Raw genomic sequence first — 11014 nt, forward strand, 5'->3', positions numbered from 1 at the left:
GATTTTATTACCTATATAATTATCTCCTGCTTATAAGAATAATATCAAGAGCTATACTATATTCCAATAGTTACCAGCAAAGGGCGCAGCTATCAAAAGCAATTATCAGAAGACCAAACATCGTAGTGTACAATATCAGTAGTGTCATAAAATAACCAAACGCAAGCTGCCTCAGCTTGCTTCCAACTAATAAGGAGTTATGATTGACCTCTAGATAGCTCAATTAAGGGCAAACTTCACTGTCAATTTTATCCATAATTGGCCACTTCGTGATATCTTCTCACTAAGCTACCCATCTACGCATATGTCTGTATTTGATTCATAGTATCCGTTTTGGGACTGTAAATGGACCCTCATTCTGGATGATAAGCCGCTCACGTTCCTATAGTGTGCAGTTCAGCCCACTAGCTAGTCTTCGCGTCTCGTTTGTTGCTTGGTCTGCTCTGACAATCTGCTATAGTCCAGGAGGCTCCAAAACACTTCCGCATTCGGATGAGGGGTCGGATTTGTATATAGCAACGGGTTGATCATAGCCGCTGTAGCTGCAGGGTCTGGACTGAAGTTTTCCAAAGCCCGTGCCTAGAAGACATTTTGAAACAGCATGGTTAGCTATGTGAGCTTCGTAGTGTGGGTATAAGACGAATCATGAAGTCAAAACGCACCATGAGTGGAAATTGTCTCCAACGACCAGGACATTGTTGGAGAAACTGGAGTGATGATTCATACAGCCTCCGTGCGGTCTGCCGCACAGATAGATCCTCGTCATTCTCAAAAAGACGGTGGGTAACGCCAGCAACTACTGCACAATAGCCTAAGAAACTAGCTAAGCATAGACGCCTGTTCAAGAGAGCATGCAGTAAATATGTTAAAGCTGTTGCACTTTCGCGGCTTCTCCGTAGAGTGTCTCGGAGAAAGCTTGGCGGTATAGGCGTTTTAGTCGAGCAAAGCCGGTGGCGAAGTAGGAATGGATGATGTAACAAGCAATGGCATAAAAAGTATAATGCATATGAAAAGCATACAAAGCCTAATGCTGGCCCCCTCTTGTGCTCGTTTTGGATCTTTGCGCAGGCTTGGTCTAGAAATAACTCGAAACCGGCAACAGCCACCGGGGAATAAGATTCAAATACTAGGAGGCTAGAGTAGATGGCCGCAAACTGACTGTTAAATTTCCAGGGCAATTCTCCTTGAGTCGATCGTCGAAGATAATGCCTTTCAATTTGACCCAATGTTGAGGCGAGGAGACTAAGTAAACCAGCATACCCGACTTTGCCAAGATCTTCGAGGTTACCTATAAGGTCCGTGAGTTTTTTCTTCTCCTCGGAAAAAAAGTCGCATGCGTAATTGATTGGGTCCACAGGAAGATACAAAGTGCAGTCAGCATCCTGAATCGTGGGTACTCGATCTGGGCTGGAAGAGACTATTCGATCTAGCAGATAGACGGACCAAGCCGTTCGTCGATGTTCTTCTTGCTGCCAGAGAGATATAGACGCATTCGGCTCTGAGAATAAGTCTAAGGCCTGAGCGTAGCGGACAGAAAGGCCAATCTTTACCCAGGCCTGCTTACATCTGCCCGCTGTGCTCGATAAAAGTCCCTCGTCAGCTTTTGCCAAGATTAAAACAATATCACTGACCAACATGTGATATAGTTAACAAACAGCAGTGATAATATACCCTTTATTCTTGAGGCTTCTTGCTTTAATTGGAGAGTGCACTGGCTGGCGTTTCTTACCACTAAAATCTATGACGGAGAGCATATTGGTCGCTTGTACTGCATGTACAGTCATAAAATCATCCTCCCGGAACATTTTTTCTTGTATTTCAGCCCATGCTGATGCCGCAAAAGCGTCGGAGAACTCGGTTTGCCTCCCTTGATAAAATGGGTTTTCGGAAAAGCCTGATGCAGCAGCAGCCACCGCCAGTAGCAGCCACGACGGCAGCGTATTTTCAGAGAGCCGGCGACGAAAGCTAGTCTCTTGAAAATAGCAATACGGTTGACAATGACAGTATTGGAAGTAGGTATCGACAAGACTTTGAAGTACTTCCGGGTCTGGCAGTTGCAGAAGCCCTCTTTGATCTGTTGGTGGACTAGACGCCACAAATCCGTCTGAAGGAGCCACAGTATCCCAAATATATTGAGAATAATCAATGTTGCTAATAGACGACGGTATATCTCTATTTAGAGCCGAATTAGCAAGACAAATAAGAAGTAATATTGAAACACAATAGCTAACCCTATATGATGTAGCATACTAAACTGTGACTCAATTGTAGCCACTCTCGAAGCCAAAGTACTGCCCTATTGATTTAGCGGTTAGTGTTGGAGGGCTGATTACAACAAGTCAATCTCACGGCAATCTCCGTTTGATCCAGTAGTGCTAGTGGCAACTGTGCATGTTCGGGATACAAATTTGCCTCCTCTGGCGGGAAAAATAGCCTGTCATCGTACTGACAGTCTTGCTGAAGCCTGACGCAAAATGCACATGCGGGTCGTTCCCCAGAACATCGCGTCTTCTTGCGGCTGTGTCCGGGACCTGTATTAGCACCATCGCGATTGTGTTAAAAGTCGATGAGAATGGGTCAGAAGTGGCAGGATCGTACCGGCAGTTCAGGCAGGCCAGGCGGATACGCTTTGGTTGCGGGTCGTCCATTTTGTGTATGGTACATCAATGGCAAAGTGCTATTAACCGCTGGCCAAAAAACAACAGGGAAATTGAGAGGGCAGTCTGCGAATTTACTTTCGGTGAGTGGTCGGAAATCGACCAGGGTAACACTGTCTGTGAGTTGGTTTTGTTTTGCTGCGCAAGTGCATGCCATAGAATGCTATATTATACCCCGCACCAGTAGTGAACCCACCGCTTACAACATAACGGGGGTTTTACTTGGTTTTTATTTAGAGTTTATGGAAGGGTTTCATGCCTCAGGCCGCATAAGACAGAAACTATGATTAATAGGGTAAGTTACTGTTTATCCAAACCAGCTGGTACAATTTGCGGATATATCTATAGATTTATACAGCCTAGTTCACGATTAGTCTCCATTTGGCAATAACAATCATCTAATTTTTAGATCAGTCGCTTTTAGCCGAAATAGTTAAAATGCAAGTGTTAGCTTCATATACACCGTTTAGTAAATTAACACTATTCTGCATGGACCTTAAACAACCAAAAGATGAACTCTCGAAAGGAGAAGTTTCTCATCTAGATCAGAGTAGTAATATCGTCGGCATTTGTAAAATATCCACTGAATCACTATATAACCTATTCCATTCCTGGCAAGATTCACCTTGATGTAAATAAAGTCGACTAACTTTCACTACATACAATCAAAAGACTTTGTATCTACAAATTTGGTTCCACTGCCTTGCGCGATTTCTTTTCCTTGTCTCTCAGTACTCTTCTAAGGATCTTACCGGTTGGGCTCTTTGGAATAACCTCAATAAATTCAACTCCTCCGGCCAACCATTTATAATGCGCTTTATGATTCTTGACGTCCTCGCGGATTGCTTTTGCTACCTCCGTATCTGCTTTTTGGTTTGCCTCCTGTGACTTGACAACGAAGGCTTTAGGAACCTCGCCGGAATGCGTATCAGGGACTTGAATCACAGCACAGTCGGAGACGTATGGATGTGTAAGAAGATGTGCCTCTAGCTCCGCAGGAGCGACCTGCAAGCCCTGTAGTAACGCATTAGCGAAATTATTAAAATTAGATGGTGGAGATACGTGCCTTTACTTTGATTAACTCCTTTATCCTATCAATGATAAAAAGATGCTCATAACCATTTGGAGAGAGCCGGACTACGGCCTCGTCTCCCGTCCTTATCCATCGGCCTTGATGATCCCAGATAAAAGTATCCGCAGTGGCTGCATCGTTATGCTGGTAACCAAGAGTTACAGCCGGCCCTTGAACTAGTAATTCACCTGGTGTATCATAATTCGTGACCTCTTTTCCATGGATATCAACAATTTTGGCTTTAATACCCGGAAGAAGTGATCCTGCAGATCCCGGTACCATATCGGTCTCGCTAGTCGAAGTGACGCAAACAGCTGTCTCAGTCATCCCTAGATCTCCTTATAAGTCACTACTATTTGAAACTATCCAAAGTAATTCATACCGTAGATTTGGCCAATATGCCATTTTGGATACTGCGCAGAAAGCGACTCCATTGTTTCACTTGCCAGAGGTGCTCCTCCTGTATAGATGAAACGTATGCTGCTCAAGTCATAGAGTTTGCACTTATCATAGTTCGACACCATCTGAACTAATATTGGGGGGGCGATGTTGATCTGTTCGATTTTGAATCTCTGGACAGTAGTTAACAGCGTCTCTAATTTGTATTTTGGGAGAACAATAACTTCATCGCCGCGGTACGGAGCAACGTGGGCCATCACCACGAGACCATAAGCGTGACTGAATGGCAATAGGCCTAGAAGCGTTTGTGAGTCGATTCCTTGCTGCTTGCGGTAGGAGCTCTCATAAGTGCTTAATTGAATGATGTTCGCGATGATGTTGTAATGTGAAACCATAACAGCTTTCTAAATTTACTTAATCAGATAAAGTCTTGATCAGAAAGATAAAAATACCTTACCGGAAGCCCGGAGGTTCCGCTTGAGAAGCACAGATAAGCAACCTGTCTCGCACCTTGGCCTCTTGACCACTTTTTGACACCAAGATCAGATAATGTCCTACCTTCCAAGACGAGATCCTCTATTGTAGCTAATTCTGAATCTTGTCTATCATCTGCCATTGGGAGGATGAAAATTCTGTCGATGGCTATCCCAACTGCTTTTGCTGCCTGCAGCGCAGTCTTCGCAAGGGCATTGCAGGTAAAAAGAGCTATAGCATGCGACGACCGTAACTGATACTCCAATTCTAATGCTGAAGCCGCTGGATTTACTGGTGTGACAATTCCAGATAAGCGGTGTATAGCGTGGGTCACGGGAGCGTAATCGATCTTGAAAATGTCAGTGAGGTATCAAATATTGGAACAATGAGGCGTTGTATCTGACGGTGTTCAGGGAGAAGATTGCCATCACTCTCTCCCATTCCGAACTGTCATAGTCCAAGTTTAGTCTTTTTGAAATTGCTCGAGCCAAATAGAGTTCTCGTTCTACCACCTCCAGGGCAGTAAAAGTTTTCCCAGTCAGGCCACAAGTGAAGGGATTTCGAGTTGTCGCCATTGGATATCGGCCATAGCTATCATCGCTCATGAATTCTGCAATACTGATTGAATCTGGAGGATCTGCAATACATTTTTGTGTCAACATTGGAAAGTACGGATTCAAATGGAGCTTACCAATGGGCATCGAAGGAACCCAAGACGGTGAATGAAAGACCATGTCGGCAAATGTAAGGCGGTGCGAGTGTGAGTGAAATTTAGATAGCCCTTGAACAGGTTAGTTCCTGAGACGAGAGGTACCGATGGATTGCACAACCGGCATATATATTATACACAGTCTGTCAGGCCGGGCTGCCCTTCACGTGCGTAGTGGTTAATCCGATGGCAAGCGTATAGAAGCTAGCTCGGCAAAACTGAAGGTTTGGCTGACCAGAGACTCTACCCCCGGCAACCGGCATTCGGTTTAAGGGCAGCCTAACCAAGGTTAATATGCTACTCCGAAGCTTACCGAGGAGAAGTAGCTGCTTATATGCCCCTCTTCTGGAATTGACTGTAAGTATATTATGCTATTTTCTAAAGGAAGCTGGCTGATAACTCCATTTCGCCTTTATTCATGGTAGATGGCTGGACAAGAACTCAGTTGTATATGAATCTCTCTATTCTGCGGTCTACCATGGTGTTCCCCGGTTCCAATGACATATAAACATTTAGCATTAGTGTGTGAGTAATGTAAAACGTTTAAAAGCTATTATATAGGTCAGCTTTTAAAAGAAGCACGCCATCTAAGAGATCTTGTATAATCATTGCAATTCTTATTTATTTCTCATACGCCTAGCTATTAACTACGAAATGCATGATAACATGTTGCCCTCCTCAATTGTCTCTACTGAACTACCAACGGTTTTTTTAATGCCCTTTGGGCTCGCTTCCAAAGCAGGATAATCCTCCTGCAACTCATCAATCGTATAGACCGGCGATGTATCATGAAGACTTCTCTCAAAAAGCGAAGAGTCAGACATGTCAGCATCGCTCAGAGATTTTCCTCCTGCTGGTAGGCCCGCAATACTCATTCCCATTTCCATGAACTGGGACATACCATTATCTGGAAACCCACTTGCTAGGTGTAAATGAATTTGTTCTTCAAGGTTACCAACGAACGCTTCATCAAGCCCGAAAGGATAGCTCTCTATCTTAGAGGGAGAGATTAAGTCAACAGGATGATGATTCGTAAGGTGCCCTTGAGGCGTATTTGAAGCGCAGGTGGTATGACTGGAGTAGTTCTTCCCGTACACACAAGGACTGACGGTAATAACTTCTGAATGGCGGACTTCAGTAGCAAGCACGTCTTTGATATTGCGAGGAAAGTCTCTTTCCCTTGGTAACCGACCTTTACTAAGACTAAAATCTAATGCAAGAGCCAAACGAAGATATGAGGCAGGTTGGCTCGCAAACATGTCAGCCCAATTGATACCCTTGAATTTAGCTTTATCGAACTGGACAGCAGCGACAGCATAGCGGACGATTTCAAATATCCAATCCACAACGTCATATTGAGGCCAATACGTCTGCATTACCTTGACAAGGGTTATAAGCTGGCGCCGTTTTGTGGCATCGGCTCTATGAGAAGTGTTTTCATTCTGTGGCGATAATTTGGCATCTAGAACACTAAGTGCAAGAGGCAAAATGGTACAGCCAATGGCAGAAATTGGCAAGCAACGGATCAGCCCAAACCGAATGAGCTCATTGTGACACTCTGTAATAGCTGATATCGCAAGTTCAAGTTCAGTTCGAGTCTGCAGTAGTATTTCGAGGTCTGCTGCATGAGGAAAATTTTTTTCGTTGCCTCCTTGCAAAAAGACATGGAGCATCTCGTAGTGGCATAATACAACCCAAGATGTATGGTAGTACATATACATGAAATTCATGTATAAGGTGGTAGTATTATGTTCAATAAATCGTTTGTCACCTAGCCCAGGCGTGGTTCTCGCGCTATTTTGTGTCTTTGGGAATCTTGAGGTTGTAGATGAATGCCACCTTTCTAAAGAGATCTTGCAAGCACAAATCCTAAGATGATTCTTCTGGTTACTTGCATACACGGAGTTATATGTGCCATCGAGTGGATAGGCCAGCAACAGAATATCTGTTAGTAAAATGTACAGCTCGATCCATTGACTGAGGATATCTGCCAGGCGCCTCTTCGTAGGAGAATTGTACACCTTGGATCGATTGAATTCATCCGAGAGGTCTGTAGCCTTCAAAGGATCGGTAGTGAAATTGAAATGATCATGTGTAATCTGTATAGGATGCCTAAGAAGGAGGCCTATGGATCGATCGCGTATAATACAACACCACCATACTCGTTTCAAAGTGTTTCGCTCTGTCTCCCAACATGGTGATAGGTTGGAGTAGAGGTGTGCCTCTGCAAGTCTAGCGTTTTCGATTGCAAGACTTAGCCACGATATTTCCGGTTGTTTGGAAGGCGCTAGCGATGTAAAGGTGAGCAGCAGGGTCGCCTGAGAGATAACCAGGGGCGATGCCTCTATTCCCATATTATACAGGAGTTTTGTTCGTCGTAAAAACGTAGCTCGCATCGACCGAATATCGGAAAAACCAAGCGTGCAAATGGTGGGTCGTGAGACGAAGGTACAGGATGTAAATAGCATGGCCTGAAGTAGTAATAAGGAAATGCCTTTCGGAGGGTGATCGGTGGCACCGTATACTTCCCAAAAATCTCCCTCGTTGAGCAAGGGCAAGAAGGGGTGTACGCGAAGGAAGTATTGCTGAATGAAATCATCAAGAATAGGGCGTATCGGAACTCGGAAGCAGCCTTGTTGCTCGAGAAAATTGAGGTCTTCGTATGGCATGACGCGAATATTAGGAACAGTGAGGAATGGATAGTGACAATAGACCACATTCGCGTTAGTCAATGACAGCCGATTAGCAACCCATTTGCTTTTGGATACCGAAATTTGGAATGGTAATTCAGATTCTGGCAGCTGTGCGAGAAGATAATTCACGCACTCGGCGTAACTAGGCTCTTCTCCCTTGTGTTTTGAAGGCGATAAAACAGAAGTAGACGCAATATCTTCAACAGTTTGCTCACTGTCATCCTTATCATGGGTATTCCCTTGATAGAGGGCAGCTAAGGCGCAGGGCCCCGTGTGACGTCCAATCCTCCCGCCATTCTCCTGTCCACTGCCTGAAGCCGAAACCAAATTTACCTCTTCATTTGCGGTAGTCGTGGTTTGTTGTATGAGCAGTAGAGGCAGGGACGTTTCGGTGGCAGATTTGGAGTCATATTCGGTTGTGCGTCTATCCTTTCATCAGCCGAATAAATTTCAGGCATTTGAGTAAAATATAAACTAACTGTTTGATTCTTGCCCTTGCTGTAACGATGCAGGTCTCGTTGTCTAGGCGACAGTTCAAACATGGTCGGCCACTTCGAGACACATCGCACCGTACCTTTCGAGCTCGACAGCATAGACATGCTCTGCTCGCCCGCTTGCGGACTTTGATAGACCGTTTCGTGTTGCACATATTGAACACTTGGTTCGCCTCTGCGGCTGTGTGAGGCTCCATTCCAAATCACAAGGAGACTGCTAGCGGAGTCGAACAACCATTTGCGTCTAACTCAAAATTTTGGTTTACTTTGTCTGTTTGTTTATTTTTTTTATTTTTATTTTTTTAATTTTAATTTTATTTATTTATTTATTTTTTGTTTGATTGCGTTCTTCTTGAGTTTGCGATGATAATATAACGGGGATTAAAAGTCATCCAGCTATTATAAATAGAGCGTGGGGGAAGGCAAGGAGGCTACTAACTGAGTCAGATCACTATTTTACAGTCGCGGCAAAGCGGGGTCAGGCTCAGCAAGTATTTTGTGCGTAATCTCGTTCTTGCCATATCAAGTTGCACCTTTTAGTACGAGCATTTTTAAGGGTTCCTTCGCGGTGGGTTGCAAGTTGCTGCCGTACTAGAAGTGTTTATATTTCCATTAGAAGCTATGCCAATATAGTTTCAGTGAGTCACGGTGCGCGCCCTATTTCTTATATAGCAGAGCGATAAATCTATAATTTTTGGGGCACCTTATACATTGGGGCTTACTCACGACTTTTTGCGTGCGCAGTCTATATTAGAGAATCGCTGATATTTGTGTCTCGGATGAGAACCGCTCAGCGCAGAACGCTGATGACAAAAGTTTGATATATCTATTTCTCGTACTTGGAAATATTAAACGTGCGTATAGTTGATTAATCTCAAGAGTCGTAAAATGACTGTCCCGTGAGCAACTATGTTACCTGGACGAGGCGACGAATCTTAAAAGCCAGATACTTAAGTGGGGATAGTGCCGAATAAAGTGGGCACGGCAAGGCGGCGTATCAGACATGGAGACATAGCTGTTTGTGGTTAGTGTGTTCGCCCACATACCTTTCCGTTAGTTAAAATTTCTGCAACCTAGCCGTTCCCACTTGCCGCCCCTCGTCAGCCGACCCCGAACCACCTGCACCTGATGCCGAACGCCGAAAGTGGGCGTGTTTAACCGATGACAAGGTACTAGAACTGTGATCAGAGTTGGAACTTTCGTCAGTAGTTTTTCGTTTTCGTTTCGTTTCGTTACTAAAAACCAATTTGGTTTTCAGTTACTAATGACGAATGTTATTAGTTTTTTTCAGCCTAGTAACGAAACTAATTTAGTTTCGTTCCCAATAGTAAAATACGAAATTAATTACTAATTTAGTTTTTATATAACTAAGCGTATATATTAATATAAAATATTATAATTTTAACTATATAATTTTATATTACCGGTATATATAATTATTTTTATTGTATTATATAAGCTTAGGGTTAGGTTAGGGTTTGGTTAGGCTTTATTTAGTTGCCAAAGCTATTATGCCTATACTAATTTTTTCTAGCTAACTAGCTATTACAGGAAATAATAAAAGAAATAAAAGAGATAAAAAGGATAAAAGGAAATAAAAAAAAATAGGAAGAATAAAATAAAAGAAATAGGAGGAATAAAAAAAAATTAAAAAGAGAGGATAAAAGAGATAGAAAAGATAGAAAAATAAAGGGAAATAGAAAGTAGAAGAGATAAAAGAAATAGGATAGATAAAAGAGATAAAAGAGATAAAAAAAATAAAAAAAGATAGAAGAGATAGAAGAGATAGAAGAGATAAAAGAGATAGAAGAGATAAAAGAGATAGAAGAGATAGAAGAGATAGAAGAGATAGAAGAGATAGAAGAGATAGAAGGGATAGAAGAGATAAAAGAGATAAAAGAGATAGAAGAGATAGAAGAGATAGAAGAGATAGAAGAGATAGAAAAGATAAGCTTAGCTTACTATACTTTTCAGGCTTGCTTTTGCTTGCGCAAATGCTCTCTTATAGCTTCCCAGTTAACCTCTGGGATACTAGGGTTTTCTTTAACTATAGAAACTGCAGAAACAGCCCTGGTTTTAGTTAAGATAAGCCCTATAGAGGAATCTAGCCAGCTTGCTGCAACAGGTCCTATTAGCTGTTAAAGGCCCTTGTAAGTCTTGGCAGTCTCCTTTTCTATTAGCCCTCCGGCTGAGAAGATAAGAGGCCTGAAAAAAGCTCCTAAGGAGCTATACTTCCTGCGTTTTTCTTCTGCAGCCTCGGCTAAGGTACTATAGGTATCCTGTTTAACAGATTCTTTACTAATAGCAACAACTTGAACATCGTAGAAATAGCGGCTATTTCCTAGGGTAACTGAAAAATCGGCTCTTAGGCTATCTCCCTGGCTAACCTTGGGCTCTTTCTCAACTTCCAGATTAGCCCGGCTAGAGAGTGTATTAATAAAGGCTCGGGTTATCTGGTCATGGCGAGAGGTCCACCTTCGGCTGGCACCTTTACAAGTATCCTCGTGGCCTAAGGC

The 11014-nt window shown here is 43.1% G+C and overlaps 3 protein-coding genes across 3 annotated transcripts; all 3 read right to left on the reverse strand.

Moving 5' to 3' along the window:
- GGI43DRAFT_419021 (transcription factor domain-containing protein) lies at positions 1-2938 on the reverse strand. The gene is made up of 6 exons (XM_083207624.1): positions 2599-2938; positions 2350-2518; positions 2232-2296; positions 1730-2172; positions 663-1573; positions 1-579 (listed from the first exon to the last, which is right to left on the reverse strand). The coding sequence occupies exons 1-6, from the start codon at positions 2646-2648 to the stop codon at positions 409-411; spliced, it is 1809 nt and encodes a 602-aa protein (XP_083055163.1). The 5' UTR covers positions 2649-2938; the 3' UTR covers positions 1-408.
- A 292-nt stretch (positions 2939-3230) lies between these two features.
- On the reverse strand, positions 3231-5377 carry GGI43DRAFT_432423 (uncharacterized protein). Its single transcript, XM_083209572.1, has 6 exons — positions 5294-5377; positions 5007-5239; positions 4586-4951; positions 4112-4532; positions 3730-4058; positions 3231-3671 (listed from the first exon to the last, which is right to left on the reverse strand). Exons 1-6 carry the CDS (start codon positions 5334-5336, stop codon positions 3339-3341), a joined length of 1725 nt encoding a protein of 574 aa, XP_083055164.1. The 5' UTR covers positions 5337-5377; the 3' UTR covers positions 3231-3338.
- A 534-nt stretch (positions 5378-5911) lies between these two features.
- Positions 5912-9427, reverse strand: GGI43DRAFT_419037 (Zn(II)2Cys6 transcription factor). Its single transcript, XM_083207625.1, has 2 exons — positions 8484-9427; positions 5912-8428 (listed from the first exon to the last, which is right to left on the reverse strand). The coding sequence occupies exons 1-2, from the start codon at positions 8693-8695 to the stop codon at positions 5959-5961; spliced, it is 2682 nt and encodes an 893-aa protein (XP_083055165.1). The 5' UTR covers positions 8696-9427; the 3' UTR covers positions 5912-5958.
- Between the last annotated feature and the right edge of the window lie 1587 nt (positions 9428-11014).

Source organism: Trichoderma evansii (genome assembly GCF_050947405.1).
Source record: "Trichoderma evansii strain SZMC 28006 chromosome Unknown GGI43scaffold_43, whole genome shotgun sequence".
Lineage (NCBI taxonomy): Eukaryota > Fungi > Ascomycota > Sordariomycetes > Hypocreales > Hypocreaceae > Trichoderma > Trichoderma evansii.

What these genes read in the sequence shown, in the direction of transcription:
- GGI43DRAFT_419021 (XM_083207624.1), bottom strand. Translation starts at nt 2,648, where the DNA reads ATGGACGACCCGCAACCAAAGCGTATCCGCCTGGCCTGCCTGAACTGC. An exon ending in AGTATGCTACATCATATAGG is followed by an intron (nt 2,173 to 2,231) that starts GTTAGCTATTGT and finishes GGCTCTAAATAG; the next exon opens with AGATATACCGTCGTCTATTA. An exon ending in CTCCGTCATAGATTTTAGTG is followed by an intron (nt 1,574 to 1,729) that starts GTAAGAAACGCC and finishes TATCGAGCACAG; the next exon opens with CGGGCAGATGTAAGCAGGCC.
- GGI43DRAFT_432423 (XM_083209572.1), bottom strand. Translation starts at nt 5,336, where the DNA reads ATGGTCTTTCATTCACCGTCTTGGGTTCCTTCGATGCCCATTG. An exon ending in CAATCTTCTCCCTGAACACC is followed by an intron (nt 4,952 to 5,006) that starts GTCAGATACAAC and finishes GACATTTTCAAG; the next exon opens with ATCGATTACGCTCCCGTGAC. An exon ending in GGATAAAGGAGTTAATCAAA is followed by an intron (nt 3,672 to 3,729) that starts GTAAAGGCACGT and finishes GCGTTACTACAG; the next exon opens with GGCTTGCAGGTCGCTCCTGC.
- GGI43DRAFT_419037 (XM_083207625.1), bottom strand. Translation starts at nt 8,695, where the DNA reads ATGGAGCCTCACACAGCCGCAGAGGCGAACCAAGTGTTCAATATGTGC. An exon ending in GCAAGGGCAAGAATCAAACA is followed by an intron (nt 8,429 to 8,483) that starts GTTAGTTTATAT and finishes ATGAAAGGATAG; the next exon opens with ACGCACAACCGAATATGACT.